Raw genomic sequence first — 20,409 nt, 5'->3', positions numbered from 1 at the left:
GGAAAAATAGTCAGGAAATGGTTAAAGTGGGCAGGTGACGGGTAAACATGGATGACATATAAAATTCATTTTAACCAAAGTCGTTTCCTTTCTATCTCATCGTTGTCCATCATCATTTCAACCTCCACTTTTCCCTGCTGGCATAGTTCAGCCAGAATTTATTGAGGTAGAATTTCTAAGATCGAATGTCCTTCCTCTCACTACCCTCATGTATTTCCATGCAAGGCAATATTTCGCCCTATGGCCAAACATAGTTTTGCAGACTATTGGAAATTAATGACATTCAATTACAACAATCAAACAATATCAAGACAAGACCCAAATGCACACACACACACACATCCCGTGGCTTCTTTCAGTTTCTGTCTATCAAATCCACTCAGAAGGTTTTGGTTGACCCAGGCTGAAAGTAAAAGGCATTCACCCAAAGTGCCATGAAGCGGGACTGAACCCAAACCCATGTAGTAAGGAATTAAAATTTAAAAAATGGATGCAAATAACAAAAATAATAAATTTTACATTCACAGATATTTTACTCTATTCTTAATAAAAAATTGCCCACCACAAAATATGGGGAGAGGATTTTTTCTTTTGGATAAGTTTAGTTATAATTATGAAAATGCTTTGAATTATAAGAATTTTACTAACCTGTCGACTTAATATCATTTTCTGAGCTTCATGTAGGGTTGTTGTTATTTTTTCGAGATTTGGCTTTGATTCTTCTAACAATATATCACGGAGGAAGTCCTGTAATTTTAATTTTTAAAGCATAATTAAAAATAGAAATCCATCATAATCAATATTGTTCACACTGCATTCAAAATCATGCTGTGTGAGCCAGTTTAATATGCTGAACATACAGCAACTTATCCTAGCAACCACTCTTTCAGAAATTCCTCCTCCACTGCTAACTTGGTCACCTTGTTAACAGAAGCTGTCCACTACTTCTAATGATCCCCCACAAGCATTCGAGTGAGCCTATTGTCTGTGTAGTGTTAATGCTTATTGTACCTGCACATTTGCCACACGTGAAGACTATATTCTTCGTTAACCTTCCTGTGATACTGCTACACCTCATACATGTCCAAAGCTTGCACTGGGTACAACATATGGAGTTTTTACCAACAGCCATTTTACATATCAAGAAGGGCCATCTCCTTGAATGGACTTGTGATTTGTCTGTTTTCCTACTTACTAAATCAACTCTGAAGCCCTTACATTCCAGGCCTTGTTTTCACACCTGAAATTTCATCTCTTGTGATTCAGCTATAAGAATAAGGTCATCAGTGTAGAAGAACTCTTAGGGACAGCTAGTCTTGAATTCCTCTGTTAAGGCCTGGAGGACTAAGAACTGATCCTTGATAAACTCCAACCTGTACACTGAATTCATTGTTATACTCGTTGTCAACCTTCACCTTACTAGCAGCATCCCTCTACATGGCATGTACAGCTTTCACTAACCACTCACCTATCCCTCACTTCCACATTGACCACCAGATAAAGGAGTGGGGTACCCTGTCAAAGGCTTTCTCCATGTTGGCAAAAGCCAAGTACAGTGGCTTATTTTTGGGCTGAATACTTTTCTTATGTGTGTGTGTATATATATATATATGTGTGTGTAAAAACGGTAAGATAACAAAAGAAAGATATATATATATATGCAGCCTTCTGGCTTTACAGACCCCAGTTGAACCGTCCAACCCATGCTAGCATGGAAAGCGGGCTAAATGATGATGATGATGATGATGATATATATATATACACACACAATCCCTTTTCCTTCTCTATATGTAGCACAAATATAATTAATATTCCCAAATAAAGTACACTTCATATTCAAGACTCTGATGAAGCTATAGGATGTTGTTCAGCAATTCAACTATGAGTCCCCTCCATCTTATTGCAAAAACGGCTGCAAGCTAATGAAGTTCATAACCGTAACCATCGTTTTCCCTTTGTCATTTCATTTTCTTATGCCTACCTGCCTGTCTATCTATATATAGGTGTCAATTCACATAAATAGCACATGTGGCAGTCAACTCTATAAAGTAGTTGGCATTAGAAAGGGCACCCACTCATAGAAACCAAGCTAAATCAGGTTGGAGCCTGGTAAAGCTCTCCAGCTTGTCAGCTCTGGTCAAGCCATCCAACTGATGCCAGCATGGAAAACACCTGTTAAATGATGATAAATACATATAGATTTTTTTGTTGATGTCAAAAAAATGTATAAACTTTCAAGAGAATATGAAATAATTATTTTTTGGAACAATGGATCTCAAAGCACACAAGTTTACACAATAGAACGTTAAATATTGGGTTGTGAATAACTTGTGAGATAAGTGGTACAGTCAGATCTCAGGATACTGGATCTTACAGATTGCTATAACAAAGAATTGTTATAAAACATAATGTTGCATGGTAGGCACATAAAGTAAATGTTAGCATGAAAATAAACATTATGACAATGGTAAGTGTTGTAAATAATGACTGGTATAAAGTGGAAAAAAAATTTTAATTCAGCCATAAATGAAAGTTAACCCTAAAAACCATGCCTTAATGACTACACATTTTCTTGTGTTCATATGCATGCACCAGTATAGTAACAAATATTAACAAGTTATAAACAATGAAAAGATAAATGGATGTGTCACCAACCTTCAATTCTACAAGAATTTCCGATGGCTGCCGACAGAAAGAATCATGTGTATCAGGTAAAGGTAACTTTTCCACAAGTACTTTAGTATTTTTCAAAAGTTTATTTCTTTCCTGTCTCATTTCACCAATAAAGAAAGCTGGGGGGGAAAAACCAAAAAAAGCATATGACAAAAAACCGAATAGATTTTAGATTGAGCCTTCGTATAATTAATTCCATGATAAATCATTGGGGTTCTGTTTTTGTGACATAACTTAGGAAATAATTCTCAGAGTATCCATCTCTTTAAGCCCTGCATTGTAAAATGATAAAATTCTTGTCAGTTGTACACCTCACTATTTATAACAGTCATCCATTCTTACCTGAGTCCCAAATGAAAGCTGACTAAGCTAAGCTTATGTGTTTCTCATAAGAACATTGTATAGCAGTTGAAACAGACAACAAGACGGCATTTGTAATTCTTTCAAATTAATAAGGTGAGAGTGTACGCTTGTCACTGCCTTTTTAGAGTTACAATTTAGGAAAACATTGAAACTAAGTGATTTTAGAGAAAAACTGGGTATTGATGATGATGATTTAAATGTAAATAAAATATACGGGGTGACAATGCTAAGCAGTGATGAGTATAAATACAAACTTGTTTGAGGTATATTCAAACTCGTGAGATATTCACTGCTGTTTTTTGTGATGGAGAAAATTTCTTGTTGTAGACAAATAGGTGTAAATAGACTGAGCCAACTCATAGCACCCTCTGTGGGACGTTTGCATTTCAGAGTGGTTATCTCCCCTTCGGCCACAGAGATTGGAAAGATGGGCGCTGGAAACTGAGGCAAGCAACTGGTCCCTTTTACAATATTCCCGTCACTGTTCAACAACTGGTTGCACTATTCAGCAGCTTTCTGTACATATGGCGGTGTGAAGTGATTCAGTCCACACCTATCTGTCTACAGTGAGGAATTTTCTCCAAGACAAGACACAGCGAATGGTTTTCTTATGGGTTCGAATATGTCTCAAGTATATTTGAACAGGTAACAAGAGTGTAATTAAATGTAAAGGTATGAAGAATACCTTTTGTAATATTAGCAGCTATCCATTGGTGAATGCCTTCTTCAGCCAGGCGAACAATAATTTTAAGTGAGAACAGCTTCACAGTTTCATTATAATCCACCAAAAGCACCTGGATCACCTTCCTGCCGTTACTCTCCACGTAACTGTTAAAATAACAATGCAGCAATTAAGAAAATATATTTCAGAATAATATAACATATTGATGATGAAAGACTTGCACCTTCCTGTGTAGAGACAATTGAATAATATGGTGAAAACAGAAACTAGCTCATGCATATACTGTTTGAAGACAGGGGAAAGAACATTTTAGGTTTGGGTGCATCCAGTAGCAAAGTATACATGTGGTTGAGAAAGGGTGTTTGGTATGTTTTCTAAGATTGTGTAGAGTTGGAAGCAAATTGGGAACCAAATGTATTAGTTTATTTACATGAGTGCTACATACAAAACCATCTTGGTTGTGAAATGGCAGCTAACTTAGTAGAGTTGTTCTCAATAAAGGATGAGAAAATCCATTTACAATGTGAAAACCCCAAAAGTTTGTAGGCCACATGTTACAGAAAGGTATCTTTTGATATCTTATCGGTCACTTTGCATGTAAATGCAGTGCTTGGTAAACAACTTGTAATTCTATCTCCTACAGGTAGTGTTGTAGTCAATGCTCTTCATCGGTGTGTTGTGGCTTTGGAGGGACACACCTTGGAGTATTATTTTAGTAATCTGTTTAACCCTTTAAAATTCAAACCAGCCATATCTGGTACAAATACTCTATTTTATGTTCAAAATAAACAGATCTGGCCTCTTACACTTAGCCGATAATGTTATTCTAAAAATAAACAATCCTGTCATTGAAATCTCAAAGCTACAAGGTAATGCAGGATTAACTGAAACTAACGTGGATCAACAAGCATTGCACTTGACAGGGTTTAAGCATTTACGTTCTAGCTTTTAAAACTTTCAGCACACAGGTACTCAAGACTGACGACAATAATTCCACAAAACTCCTGTTTGCTAAAAAATTATGAATTATATTATATCAATAAATAATACAGAAATACTTCTGTTTTTGAAATACTGTAATTATTATAATGAATTGTCACCATGAACTTTTCTATTGAAAGACAGAAAGTATCCAGAAATGAAGGCATTTAAATGTAAATACAATGATTACATTTTGCAATATGTCTTTTATACCATTCAGTACGGAAGGAAGACTCCACGGGACTTGTATTCGCTCAAGATAATTGATATAAAGTAATCAGTAAATAAAATCGACATTGATAACAAACTTTCTTGTTTTAATCTGAACAGAAATCCATACTGTAAATAGATAACACACACATGCACGCAAGCACATGCATATACACAATGCCAATACTAATGAAAAAATATGTCTTAATTAAAATAAATTTTTTCAAAAACATTGACTTTACAACAGACAGGTTTTTACAGCCTGCATCAATAAAGTTCAAATAAACTGTTGAGTCGCTGTTCAGTGAACCTGCAGCAAATATGCATGGATGAATGACTTTTTTCTTCTTTCCCAAATGATTTCCTCATATATTGCTAATGTTGCAATGAAACTGAACTACGATATACTAATATAAGCTGCAGAAAGAAACAAGAAGAACATCGTTTTTGTTCTTGTGTCTGTTAACTGCACATGTCATCTGCACATTCCATTTTATTCGGTAAACTAAAGTGTTTTCCTGTCTTATGCCTTGTTATCTCTTTATTGCTTACAAAGGGCTAAACATAGAGGGGACAAACAAGGACAGACAAAGGGAGATTAAGTCGATTACATTGACCCCAGTCTGTAACTGGTCCTTATTTAATTGACCCTGAAAAGATGAAAGGTAAAGTTGACCTGGGCAGCATTTGAACTCAGAACGTAACAGCAGACGAAATACCGCTAAGCATTTCGTCCGGCAGGCTAACAATTCTGCCAGCTCACCGCCCTCCTCATTAACTCTTTAACATTCAGATTTCTACATCAAATGTAATGGTTATTTATTCATATTGTTTAGATTTAATCATGCATTATCTTGTAGCTTCAAGATTTCAGTGATGGGATTGGATGTTTCTAGAATAACATTGTATGGTAGGTGTTAGATACCAGATCTGGCCGGTCTCAACACAAAAACAGGTAGAATATTTGGGCTAGATATGACCAGATCAAATGCTAAAAGTTAATCACTGTATTTTCCATTTAAAACAGCAAAACAGCTTTGCTTCCTAATTTACTTTTAAGAATAAAGAATGCAAATCAATAATTGCTAATCCTATAGCTTTAATCAATACAGCTAACCAAACAGAAAAGAAGACAATGTAAAGCCAATATAGAAGATACTTTTGAACAGGAATAGTTCGAGTTCTTAAACTATTAACGTTTTCACCATCATCAGTGTTGCCAATAACTCGTGTCTGAGCAGTTAATCTGTAGGAAGTGATTGAACTTTTTCATCCTGATGAATGTGAAGGGTGTCAGTGGCTGGGGTGGTTGTTCAGGTCAAGGGTGGTATAGAAGTGATGGGGTCATGTATCGAAGGGGAGGGTTGACAGGGAACAAGGAAGTGCAGGTTGTTCTTTGAGTCTTTGATGTCTGTTATTTTCCATCTGATGATGACATGCTGCCATGTTGAGCAGTTTTTGGTGATTGTCTCCCATGCATATGGGTCAATGGAACAGCAGAGGAGTGTGGTCTTGAGCAGGTCTTGGAAATGAAATTTGGTGTCTCTGTGTAGTCTGGTGCTTGAGGTCAACTCCACAAAGAGGAGTTGACAGGGAAAGTGTGTTTGAAGCATACATATGATGTGTCCCGACTAGCAGAGGCGGTGTCATGCCATGGTAGCTTCAATGGTGGGCCAGAGCCTCTTCATTGGTAGCATAATCTTTCCATCAAAGTTTATGCTGTTGGAAACAATCATAGTCATACAAAACCCATATCTCACAACTGTAGAAACAGTTGGAATATATCATGATTTTCATTTGGATGGTGAAACCATGGTTTAGGAAGACTCATTTTGAGAGTTTTCTGAAAGCGGTATGAGCTGCACTGATCCTATTCTTGATGTCTTTTCAGAAAGATGTCCAGTGCAATCACTGGACAGGTAGCTCTCAAGGTATGGGAAAGCTTCCCAGGTGAGTGCCACATAGCCATATGTCACTGGGAGGTTGGCTAGGAGCTCCCTGTACAAGGATCTTGTCTTCATTACGTTTGCAGTCAGACCAGAGTGGGTAAGCTAAGTTAAGATTAAGATTAAATTAAGATTAAGGTTAAGTTAAGATTAATAGACATTTTCCGATACAGTATTTTTAATATTTTCTTTTCTTTTATTAATACCTTATTAAAAAGAAACATACCTTCTCATTTCATCTTTCAAATACTTTTGAACACCTTGCATAAAATCTTTATTTAAATCATCAACATCTTCATAATTAAATTCCTGAAACAAAAACAGATTTTTAATGAAAAACAAAAAGAACTGAGTCTGAATAAACATAAAAGAAAAAAAACCGGAATTATATATTTTTTTATTTAGAATAAAATAAAAAATAAGATCAAGAACGTTTATGGAATATTATACAGAAGAACAGTGTTAATAATTTTGTTTCAAGATGAAATTCTGTTATTTTACTGTTTCTTGGCAGAGCAACAATTTTGTAAAGATGAAAGTCCTAGACAAAAAACATTTAAAGTATTTTGTCTTCAGCTTCTACAGTCAACATTCAAAATGAATGTTGGTATCAGGTCAACAGAGAACATAAACAAATCCAACTTTAACACAAACGATACTCCAACAATTCAAGGATTATGCATATATTTCAAACCAAAGCTAACTAGAGAGAGAGAGAGAGAGAGAGGAGAGAGAGAGGCAAATAAGTACATTAAAGAAAAATCTTACTGTGGTAAGTAGCTTGCTTCCCAATCACATGGTTCTGAGTTCAGTTCCACTGCATGGCACCTTGGGCAAGTGTCTTCTACTATAGCCTCAGACCAACCAAAGCCTTGTGAGTGGATTTGGTAGACAGAAACTGAAAGAAGTCTATAGTATATATGTATATATAAACATATATATCTATGTGTGTGTGTGTCTTTGTGTCTGTTCCCTCCTCCCCTGTAACTTAACAGTTCGGCAAAAAGACTGATAGAATAAATACCAGACTTATTTCTAAGTACTTTACTTTTATATATGCAAATCTTACAGTAAGAACTAAAGCAATGAATTAATATTTTCAATTGAGCCAAAGCTTATTACATGAGACTGTTATTCTTTAGAACATAAACCCAGCAATGGTACTTCATAATGGTATTTCAAATTATTTCAGGAATGGCCATAATTTATTTTGAAGTTAATTTATTAATTTTAGTTCACAGAACTAAATGTATTAATTCATCTTCAATTTTCTTCTTTTGAAACTTTGCCTAAAATGGAATGATTCTGCTAATGATTCTGTAGGCTTACTATCTTAATTACATAATGATGATTTCAAATTATGGCACAAGGCCAGCAAGTTCAGGGGAAGTGGGGTAAGTCGATTACATTGACCCCAGTGGTCAACTGGTACTTATATTAGCAACTCTGAGAAGATGAAAGCAAAGTCGGCCTCAGTGGAATTTGAACTCAGAACATGTTGTATGAGATGTTTAAGAGAAGTAATAACTCATCTAAACAAAATATGAAATCGATGTAGAAGAAAGGAAAGGAACAATTAGTTACAAACAAATTATGTCTAAGTGACATGAGTTAATTTTAGAATCATACTGTACAGAGTGAAAATTTAAACAATGTCTCACTGGAATATTTGCAGGGTCAAGGCACTGCTCCATGGTTTCAGTAAATGTATTCCTGCTCTGCCGAAGTAAACTCTCCAGTTTTCGACTTCTAAATAACTTGATGAAGTTAGATACCATTCTTTTGGCTATAAAGTCGACAGTTTTCTTTAAAGATGTTGGGTGATTATGAAAGAAGTTATCTTCAAGTTGAAGCTGAAATTGATAAAAGTAAAAGGTCAATCTTAACAAATTCTTAACTTTATATTGCTTATGAAATAATGAATAAAGATTTAAGTCTACGTATTTACAGCTAATGAATGATTGAAGCAAAAAGAAGTATTAAATTTTCTTTGTTATTATTGTGGGATGAAGTTAATAATAGTCAGAGAACAGCACTGAAAAATATGAAAACTAAAAGAAGCAGCACAACAACCTCCTAAGCAGATTGAGTGCAGATATGAATAGCATATGGGAACCAGTATTAACCCTTTTGTTACTATATTTCTGACCAAAATACACCCCTCATGAGTTTCAATTAATTCTAAAATAATCATGAATTTAGACTAGTTTCATTGAACAACTGTAACTTTTTTACTTATCAACATATTAATGTGATATTTGGAACATAATTAAAGAAAGGGTTCTTAATCAATTCTATTGCATAACTTTTGTCTCAAAGTGACTCTAATTATAGCTAAATCCAGGTAAACTGAGCAATGACGACGACACTTGACTTTGAAATAAAGGTACACTCGAAGTTAGGATTGGAAACAAAAGGATCAGCTAAAATCTTGACACTTGACTTCAGTTTCATCTCTAATATTATAATCCTTTCAAGACTCCAGGAAAGGAAACATTTCATAAAATGCTACAGTGGCCTTAAATCAGAGAGGCTGGACAGTAGCATTGCGAAGACTGGTGTTGAATTAATATTCAATATTAACCCGTTAGCATTTATTCTATCTGTTTTTAAGTTTAAATCAGCCAGATCTGGCCTCTCACACCTACCCCACGTTGTAAGAATACACAATCATATGATTCAATATCTCAAAGATCTGAGATAATGCATGATAAATTCAAGGCAATGGGAATAAATAATGACTGAAAGAAATGAGACACATAACATCAACAAAAACCTGCACACATAGGAGGTGTATATGTGTGTGTTAGAGAGAGGGGTAGGATAACATTCTGTTGCCTCTTTCCCGACAGCAGTGTTTTCAGGACGAACGAAGAAGCCTGCTAGGAATAGTTGCCAAGTCTCCCTTAAATTAATCCATTAACCTCATTAAAAGGATTATTGAATCATAGATATGCAGTACCTGAGAAAAAGACTGGGTTAATATGGACAAAATGCCTTTTATCATAGGTCTGCTTAGTCAGAGAAGACCTGGGGCTGAACAATAATACACAAGCATATAAACACGTTCACACATACAAATGTACATACAACTATGAATTATTCTGCTTTGTATAAATATTAAATTTTTAAACATCATAAATTTTACTTTGAAATATTACCTGTAATTGATGCCTAGAAGAAAATTCAACAGAATCATCAGCAGCTATGGGGGTAATCTTTCTAAGAGTACTGGCTTTAGAACTGGATCCTATTGCAAAATCTAATAAAAGAGTCTTTATAGAACCTGTAAATGAAATATGGAGAACTTATGTGAATCAGTTTGCAATGTACATATTAATGGTAGGCCAAAAGTCAAAGAGTTTAATTGCATGTTGCTATCTGTGGGCACAGCCTGACAATTCCATACTTGTGACTTTTGGTTCATTCTCTATGTAGGTGTGTGTGTGTGTTTATTCTTTTAAATCTGGTACTTATTCTATCAGTATTTTTTGTTGATCTGCTAAATTAGAGACATGTACACAAACCAACAATGTTTGTCAAGCAGTGGTAGGGAAACACACATACGCAATGGTACAATGGGCTTCTTTCTGTTTCTGTCAACCAAATCCACGCAGAAGCCATAGTAGAAGAAACTTGCCCAAGGTGCCACACTGTGGAACTGAACCCCAAACGATGTGGTTGAGAAGCAAACTTCTTACAACATGGCTATACTACACAAAAAATGGAATTCTTCATTAATGATTCCTCACATTTAATAAAATGACTGATTCATATCCCTCATGCCTCAGTACATATTCCTATTGCAAACTTTCTAACAATTTTGGGAATCATATCATTTCTAGTAACCATGTTTGGATGGTGCTTTTTACGTGCCACCTGCATGGGGAGCCAAACGGCACAGGCATCGATCCACACATGTATATTGAATCATAGATACACAATACCTGAGAAAAGGACTGGGTTATTATGTATGTGTGTGTGAGTGAGTGTGTGTGTGTGTGTGTGTGTGGTGAAATACTTTTATTTATGACAATTTAATTACAAGGAAACAAAGAAATAGATAAAGAAAAAGGTGGGGGGGATTAAAGAGCAGAAGATGGAGGAGGAAGAAGAAAGAGGCTGCACGTGCCCCAGAATAACAATAGCTTCATACAGAGAGAGGCAAGTGCTTAGAGATACCATATCTATAATTACCGGTACATGCGTCCACTATTTTTCTCAGATTCCAATTACCAAATCCTTCATCATCATTACAACTATATTTGCTTTCTTCTCTCTCTCTTTAAATTAATTTACATGCACTCATAGAGGAAAAAACAAACAAAAACCCAAAGAACTTACCTAAATAAGGACAGCATGTATGCAATAGTGACTGGTCTACAACATTCATCTTGTCCTAGAGAAACAGAGATAAATACATTTAATTTTAATTCATTGTTTGGTTGAAAGAGAAGAAGAAGACTAAAATCAAAAGTTCATCTTACCAAACATTTTTCAGGAATTTCACACTCTTGAGACTTTTCACAGAATGTAAAAAATATTCCTTCAGGCATATTCGGAATCTGAAACAAATGAATATAAATAATAAATTTGTTTTTGACTTGAAGCAAGAGAAAAGAGATGCTAAAAAAAAATAGGATCTCAGCTGAAAAACAGTTGGCCTCTCAGTAACTTAGTGAGAATTAGATCTTGAAAATTTTGCTCAATTATAAAGGAAAATAAACTATACTATGATGGACAACAAAATGAGATTTAAAGTGAATCACATTCTATACTGAATGAAAATCCTGTGTTCTAACAGTTGTTTTTTTTTCCGTTTTCCCATCATTATTTCTTGTTCTCTCAATTTTTAAAAATCAATTCTAGCTTAAACAAAGATAAATTAATTGTTTAGCAATAAAATTTCATAATCTGAAAATGGCACATTTCATAGAGAATTACATACAATTCACAAAATATTTTAAGCAACAAATATTAATTACAATGAGTAAGTTACTTACATGACACAATTGAAAAAAAAAAGAGGTAAAATACAAAAAACGCAGAAGCAAATTTGTTTTATCAGGGTTCAAATGTTCAGTGTCCAGGCAAAGCAATGTGATGAAGAAATTCTCCTTGCGGCCACATGCTCCTGGTTGTGATCCTATTGCAATGTAGCATCAAGTAGACCAATGCCATATAAGTGGAATTTGGTGGAGAGAAAATATATACAAGTGCAGGAGTGGCTGTGTGGTAAGTAACTTGCTAACTAACCACATGGTTCCGGGTTCAGTCCCACTGTGTGGCACCTTGGGCAAGTGTCTTGTGAGTGGATTTGATAGACGGAAACTGAAAGAAGCCCGTCGTATATATGTATATATATGTGTGCGTGTATGTTTGTGTGTCTGTGTTTGTCCCCCTAGCATTGCTTGACAACCGATGCTGGTGTGTTTATGTCCCTGTCACTTAGCGGTTTGGCAAAAGAGACCGATAGAATAAGTACTGGGCTTACAAAGAATAAGTCCCGGGGTCGAGTTGCTCGATTAAAAAAAAAGGCGGTGCTCCAGCATGGCCGCAGTCAAATGACTGAAACATGTAAAAGAGTAAGCCCATCAAATATATACATATATCATCATCATCATCACCATCATTTAATGTCCATTCTCCATGCTGGCATGGGTTGGATTGTTTTACAGGAACTGGCAAGGCCAGGAGCCATGCCAGGTTCCATTGTCTGTTTAGGGTTCATTGTTTCTATGGCTGAATGCCTTTCCGCACTTTACAAAGTGTGGGTGCTTTTTACATGTCACCAGCACCAGTGCTGTTTGGATGTTAGGGGATCAAATATGGCTAAGAGGAGTAGTTTGATGGGGCAGAGTCCCTCATGGACAGGCATTACCAAGATTGTGTTAAGGTATCAACTCTGTTGTGGTGGGCAGGTCTTTTTGAGTAAAGCAATGTGCAATATATCTCGACCCCTTGTCATCTCCTTTGTGAGGTTCATTGTCTTGAGATCGGCCTTTAATACCTCGTCCCACATCTTCCCGAGTTTCTCTCTTGCACACTGCATCTAATTCCTCTAATGCCTAATTTTTCTCTCAATACACCAATGCTCTGTTGTACTTGTACATCACACACAACATACACATCACATGAGCAGTGATCTGAGGCAATGAACCTCAGGCTATTGTGACTTCCTCACTTCCTATATAAGTATAGCCATATTCAACATTTTTGTCAGGTTACTGCTGATGATTTCCATAGCCATTCTTCCCTCTGATCTGAATCTTTGGGTAAAAAATGAAGTATTCTTCAAGTCCATACAATCTGACAGTTGGTATATCTGCTCAGTTATCCTTAGTTTAAGATAAGTTTTCTGCTATTGTTTTATGATTGATAGTAAGTTAAACCGTATGATAAATTGCTATTAACTACCGTTGCGCACCAACTATCCACATCATGGAGACACCCTCATGGCCAGCAGCTAGAGTTCTACTGTAACAACCCTCCCTCTACCTATTGCAGATACCTAAAAATACCATGAACATTGTCTTCCCCTACCCCCAGGGGATGGCAGTAATTCCTAGTAGGAGCATCCAGCAGTACAACTGTGTCAAAAATGAAGAAACGGAGTGTAAAAGACCTGCCCACCACAACTACTGCACAATGTTGAGACAAGGACAGACAGACAGACAGACACATCTTTCTGTTCCTCTCGACTACATGTACTCACAAAACCTTGGTTGGACCTGGTCAGTAGTCAAAGATACTTGCCCAATATGCTACACAGTGGAACCAGACCTAAAGCAACACGATTGGCGAGTGAAACTTGTTAACCACACAGTTATTCCTATACCTGGGGCTAATACAATTGATTAAGCCTTTGAAGGCAATGATGCCCCACCATGAATGACTGAAGTCAATAAAAGAATAAAATATACTCACTCCTAAAAGCCATTCAATCTGAATGATAATAAATAATTGAGTTTCCAGACATATTTTCACTTTCATATTGTACCAAGATTTCCTGTGTAAGAGAAAATCTTAGTTTGATGATAAATATAGAAAAGGGCAATGCAAAGTTGAAACAAGTTCCTACAGATAAATTAGAATAGTCACTGGAAAAACAGGATTTCACATTTAATAAAAAGAATTTTTCATTACTGTTTTATGATAAGATGTAGTTTTAGAATTAAATGAGAAGAACAGTGGGAAATTGTGATGTACATGCACTTTCTAACTGGTGAGTAAAGCAGCTTAATGCCCTAACATCCAAACGGTAATGAAGACATATACTTTCTTTACTACTTTGAGAATCTCTCTCCGTTCTCAGGGACAAATTTTCATAGAGTTACATCCACTGGCAATTTTCCTTTCAATGTCACACATTAGTAGATTCTAGAAGATTTCAGCAATGCAATGTTGTTGCCTTTGACAACAGGAAAGTTGTTTGAGAACCTTCTAACTAAATTACTCCATGGCAATCTGCATGGAAAGTGCCCTCTCTATATCATAAATTTGTCAATTTCATCACATTCCAGGGTTTGACATTTTCTACCACACACTTTATTTCATACATAAATTACTCTTTCCTTCTCACTCCTAGCAATACACAATTCCATACATTTGATTCTTTCCTTATCTTTCTGCATATACCTCAATACAAATGAGTCATCTGCATCCTATCTAGACACCTTCTACCAGATGTGCTGATTCTTTGAACAGGGACTGCACAAACATTCTTTGACGAGGACACGATTACCTGTGTCAGTCTATACTACCAAAATACAATTACTGCATGTATCATATATGCTGGCATTAGGAAGGGCACCCAGCCATAGAAACCATGCCAAAACAGGCAATGGAGTCCGGTGCAGCTCTCCAGATAACAAGGTTCAGTCAAGCAGTCTAACCCTTGCCAGCATGGAAAGCAGATGCTAAATGATGATGATGAAATGCCACAACTCTCTCTCTCTCTCTCTCTATATATATATATAGATATATATTATATATACACATATACATACATACATATATATATATACACACATAAAACACTCAAATAAAATTAACCAAGTTGCTACAAACTATCAGATATCTAAAACATTGCCAAAGTTACTTCCCAAAAACTCCTGCTTCAGGCTTAGAAAATATACAAGCCCCAATCAACAGGTGACCTTCTACAAAGCATACATGCAATCCACATCTGGCTTGAAGCTATTTCTATACAGATTTCTGATTGATTGGCAGTTTTGTTCACCAGCAACAGAGATGTTGTTTTGTTTTGTTTTGTTTTGCTATAATAGTTTTCCCTCAAACTGCCTTCAGCTGATTTTCTACTTCTCTACTCTTGTCCCTACTTCCCCTCAACCACCAAACCCAACAGTAGGCATTTCATTTAATATTTCCTTCCCAGGACTATAACCCAATGGGTTTCACTCCTTCCCTACGCTTTTTCCACCCCACCCTATGGGTAACAATCTACAGAAGTTTGAATCAATCAAAACTACAACAACCTCACCAGTCTAAGACAACTAACATAGGCCATGGGTACCACCCATATTCTTGTAATTAAGTAATAAAAACAATTTTTCAAATAAGAATGAAAAGCTACCCTTAATTTAATGATTACTGTAAAAGACTTGGTTACATAAATTTGAAATAAGATTTTCACAAAAAGTTCTTCAATAAATTTCATTATAACATACCGATGAATGTAGAGCAATTCATGAAATATTTCCTGATAATAATCAAGTAAGGGTGACATTTTATCAATCCAACTCAAAAATTCTACAACCCATGGAATGGTTAAGCACAGGCGACCTCTTGTAGATGCTTCTTTCAAATAACTCAGAGTATCACAGGAAGGAACACTCTACAATTAAAATAAACATAGTAAAACTTGTATTTAGATTCAAAATAGAATGGTTTTGAAATGTACAATTTGTATATTTTTTAGGATAAATGTTTGTCCTTGCATACAGGCAGCATGTCCTCTGCATCGCTCTTCAGCTGAGCAATCCTTTATCTTGTGGGTTTGTGGATTTGTGGGTGACATGTAAAAGGCACCCATGCTGGTGCTGCGTAAAAGCACCGAGTGCACTCTGTAAAGTGGTTGGTGTTAGGAGGAAGGGCATCCAGCGGTAGAAACCATACCAAAACAGACAGCTCTACAGCTGCCCAGCTCCTGACAAACCATCCAAACCATGCCAGCATGGAAAACAGATATTAAATTACGATGATGATGTTGGATGTCTAAACACTCAATCATGTTGTGCTTTAGTAAAACACTGTCTCTGAAATCAATGGGCGATGAACATCAACTCTGAAAAAATTCTTCAATTATAAATGAATGTCTTAATCTTTTTTTCCTTCTTTCAAGAATTAGAATTGCTTCAGATTTAAATTAAATTCTTTTGCATTTTTACATTAAAACTTCTCAACAAAACCAAGTGCTAAATTATTTTTCAAGACAGAAAAAAATAAAATCAGGAAAGGAATCAAATGAAATGGAAATGTTTATGTAAAATTCCAATTGTAAATTATAATGGAAACTTTTGTTAGAACTATACTAAACTATGCAGAGGCACATGGCTTAGTGGTTAGGGTGAGGGCGCGTGGCTTAGTGGTTAGGGCATTCGGCTCATGATCGTAAGGTTGTGAGTTCGATTCCCGGCGACGCGTTGTGTCCTTGAGCAAGACACTTTATTTCACGTTGCTCCAGTCCACTCAGCTGGCAAAAATGAGTTGTACTTGTATTTCAAAGGGTCAGCCTTGTCACTCTCTGTGTCACGCTGATTATCCCCGAGAACTACGTTAAGGGTACACGTGTCTGTGGAATGCTCAGCCATTTGCACGTTAATTTCACGAGCAAGCTGTTCCGTTGATCGTATCAGCTGGGACCCTCGTCGTTGTAACCGGCGGAGTCTTTTAGAAAGTGGTTAGGACATTGACCGTAACATTGTAGTTTCAATTCCTAGACCAGGGGATGCATTGTGTTCTTGAGCAAAACACTTCATTTCAGTTTGCTCCAGTCCACTCAGCAAAAATGAGCAATCTTGCAACAGACTGATGTCCTGTCCGGGGAGGAATATATACACCAGAGAAGCTGGAAAACTCACCCTATGTCCCTTATGGAGTGATGTGGAATAACTGTATCTAACAATGGAATACAAAAGTATATAAGGAAGTAACTAGAAGTAAAATCAGAAGCAGTAACATCAGAAAGCTGGTCTTCATAAGATGACCCATCACTCCTTTAAAGAAACGATGACAATATCCTTGATCATCATCGTTTAGTGTCCGTTTTCCATGCTGGTATGGGTTGGACAGCTTGATTGGGGACTGGCAAGCCAGGAGGCAGCACCAGGATCCGTTCTGATCTGGCAATGTTTCTACAGCTGGATGCCCATCCTAACATCAACCACTCCAAGAGTGTAGTGGGTACTTTTTACGTGCCACCGGCACAGGAGCCAGTCAGGCGGCACTGGCATCGGCCACATTTGGATGGTGCTTTTTACATGCTGCCAGCACAGGAGCCAGTCGGGGAGGAGGGATGTCTGAGGGCCTGGTAGGCATCGACCACATTCAGATGGTTCATTCCACTGGCACGGGAGCCAGTCAGGTGGCACTGGCAATGACCTACACATAAATGGTGCTTTAAAAAAAAAACAAAAACAAATTTGGAATAATTTCCATTAACTCTAACTACAATATTAGTCATGTGTGTGTGTCTGTGTGTTCAATAATCTTTGAATACTAACTTTATTTCTTATATTCACATAGGTAGAGTGCACTTCATCTGGAAGTTTGTTGACAGACTGATACGGCAGAAATGTTATAAAACCTAAAAATTTTGCAAGTAACCTTAAGGTTAACATAGAAGACTTGAATTCTTTCTTGACCTGTAAAATAGAAAGAGAAATTTTTTTAGTCATTTGCAATCAAGTTTTATACTACTGCTACTACTTTAAAAATTATCAAAAGATTAATAATATAATAATAGCTAATCATAGTTCAAAAACTTCTGTGAAGAATTTATGAAGCAGTAGAGAAGGATCATGGAACTTCTAAAACTTTGTAGTAAAGAACAAATTAAACTATATATTTCTATATAATTCATTCTGAGTACAATTTGATTTAACTAACTTTATCTCATTTGTGAGAAATTGTTTTGAAAAGCCAGAATGAATGAAATGAAACTTTAACCTAATAATTTTTTTTAAAAAAGCAGAAAGCAAAAAGCTAAAAAAAAAATTTTTTTTAATACTATACACTTACTGTTTTTGGAACATCCCCATCTTCTGTTACATTTTCTATAGTTAGAAATTGAGATTTATCCAACTAAATGAAGTCAAATAAAACAAAAAGTTTAATTAAAAAAAAAAAAACTGAAATGAAAATTCAAATTTCATATTCGAGAAGGAAAAATTTGTAAGTAATTAATAAATGAGAAACTTACCTCAGATATTTTTGATTTCAAAATATCACAGAGATGCTGGTTAAAAATATGACTATTTGCTAACATTATAAAATCATGGAAAAATTCTTGAGAATTAATGAATGAAGGGGCTGGACTAGGCCCATTTGTACTAAGTGGAATTATAAATCTTTCTTGAAGCCTACAAATAAAAAAGAAAAAAAAAAGAGTTAATTATGAGTGAAAAATATTCTGTAGCAAGCAAGCTTTAAATCCAAATTAAAACCTTTTTTTTTTTGGCAAAGTAACATTTGACAAAAAAGTATTATATAAATATCTCAACACAATGGAATTACTGTTTAACATCAAAATCTTTTCTAATTGACCAGACCAATAATTGAAGTCATTCCAGCCAAATTTTTTAACATATCTAGGATTACATTATCCAATATGCCTTACCTTTTCAAGGCAGTGAGGTTTGCTTAAAAGGATTTTAGCTGTTTTTTTTTTTTAGCAGGTAGAATGACTGCAAAGTGGATCTGTCATTAGTTCAATCCAATATTAGAATAACATGTATGAGTTAATTGAAGAGACAATATAATAAACTCATGCTTATTAATAAGTTTATTATTTGAGTTCCAAGCTGCAGCAGCCATTTTTTTAAAATTCTTGACATTTTTCATTTAATTCTATTTGCTTCCTGATAATATATAACAGAGTTTCTAGTAAAAATTATAAATCTCTAGCACCCTATTTAACCCTTTAGCAGATGAACCACTTAAATCTGACTCAAATGTTCTGCCTGTTTTATGTTCACACTGGTCAGATCTGGCCTCTCTCACCTACCCTACAATGTCGTTCTAAAAATAAACAATCACATCATTAAAATCTCAATGCTACAAGATAATACATGACTAATTCAAAACAATGTGGATAAATACAGCATTACGTTTGCCAGAATGCTAAACAATTAAACTACAAAATTTGGTATAAAACAGAAACTATACAGAGTCTGGTGGTTCATGTAAAGATTAAAATAACATATTTCTTACAAATATATAACCAGTAAAGAATATTAGGAAATACTCTAGCTCAGAATAAAATAATGATGTTTACAAAACTGTTTCATGAAATCTTTGGTTAAACGTTGTCATAAGTTGTCTGCCTGGCCCTGGCAGACAAAATGGAAAAGGTGTTGCTCAGGAGGATGGTGAGGGAGATGGACTGGAACAGCCAGTCTGACTCACAGGACCTTGCACTTGCAGACAGCCATCTCCACCCTGATAGCAGTGAACAGGGGTATGGTGTGGGGACCAAGAACACTGGAGGTTTCCACTGCCACAAGCTCAATAAAGGAACCTGTCAGAGAGTACTAATACTTAGACAACTTGCTTTTCTCAGCCTGACGAGCAGCGGAGTCTGAGCTGGTAGCTGACTGCAGCAAGTTGCTGCTGGAGGCGTCACAGTATGTAACATATTAGATGAGGGCTCCATGAACACGGAACGGGAAAACTGTCATACTATCCAGCCCAAAGGTAAAAAAATACAAGATCAGCAAAAGAAAAGTCATATTTGTGTTCGTCTCTAGAAAATATAATCAAATGTTGTCTCAGACAACATAAGAGTTTACTTAGATTCTAGCATGAAACTAAATATCATTTGTGACTCATTTAAATCAAAAGGTTCCCAGACTAGTTATGTTTAATAAAAGAACAACTTATTTACCAAAGTTTATACATCATCTCCTTTGAAATAGTCACCTTGCATAGTAACACACCTGTTCCAGCATTCCTGCAACTTTTGGAATCCGGCCTGGAAGTCGTTTTCCATGAGTCAAGGACCTTCTGTGATTCCCTCTGGATCTTGACAACGGTGTTAAAACAGTGATCTTTAAGCTGCATTTTCATCTTGGGGAAGAGTTGGAAGTCCACAGGTGCTAAATCTGACGAGAGTGTAGTGGGTGCTTTTTACATGCCACCAGCAGGTCAGGTGGCACTGGCATTGACCACGCTCAAATGGTGCTTTTTTACATGCCATCAGCACATACATCCAAGTATTTATATACATATAATTAAACACAGATATTTCACACTGCACATATCAAGAAGTTCACAAATGCAATTTGTAAATATATTGCTGGAGAGGACCGTTAG

The 20,409-nt window shown here is 35.9% G+C and overlaps 1 protein-coding gene across 3 annotated transcripts in view; it reads right to left on the bottom strand.

Moving 5' to 3' along the window:
• Positions 1 to 20,409, bottom strand: part of LOC115222546 (codanin-1) — a 70,720-nt gene that overhangs the window by 9,992 nt on the left and 40,319 nt on the right. For all 3 annotated transcript variants that reach the window (XM_029792808.2, XM_036511634.1, XM_029792807.2), the window contains exons 12-24: positions 18,299 to 18,458; positions 18,118 to 18,180; positions 17,601 to 17,741; positions 15,546 to 15,712; positions 13,783 to 13,864; positions 11,343 to 11,420; positions 11,200 to 11,254; positions 10,017 to 10,141; positions 8,517 to 8,708; positions 7,082 to 7,164; positions 3,722 to 3,864; positions 2,656 to 2,792; positions 649 to 747 (exon numbers count right to left, since the gene is read on the bottom strand). In XM_029792808.2, the coding sequence (XP_029648668.1) occupies positions 649 to 747; positions 2,656 to 2,792; positions 3,722 to 3,864; positions 7,082 to 7,164; positions 8,517 to 8,708; positions 10,017 to 10,141; positions 11,200 to 11,254; positions 11,343 to 11,420; positions 13,783 to 13,864; positions 15,546 to 15,712; positions 17,601 to 17,741; positions 18,118 to 18,180; positions 18,299 to 18,458 (1,525 nt within the window). The remainder of the gene's footprint in view (positions 1 to 648; positions 748 to 2,655; positions 2,793 to 3,721; positions 3,865 to 7,081; positions 7,165 to 8,516; positions 8,709 to 10,016; positions 10,142 to 11,199; positions 11,255 to 11,342; positions 11,421 to 13,782; positions 13,865 to 15,545; positions 15,713 to 17,600; positions 17,742 to 18,117; positions 18,181 to 18,298; positions 18,459 to 20,409) is intronic.

This window comes from Octopus sinensis, linkage group LG20, assembly GCF_006345805.1.
Source record: "Octopus sinensis linkage group LG20, ASM634580v1, whole genome shotgun sequence".
NCBI lineage: Eukaryota > Metazoa > Mollusca > Cephalopoda > Octopoda > Octopodidae > Octopus > Octopus sinensis.
This window is presented reverse-complemented; position numbering and strand designations above follow the sequence as displayed.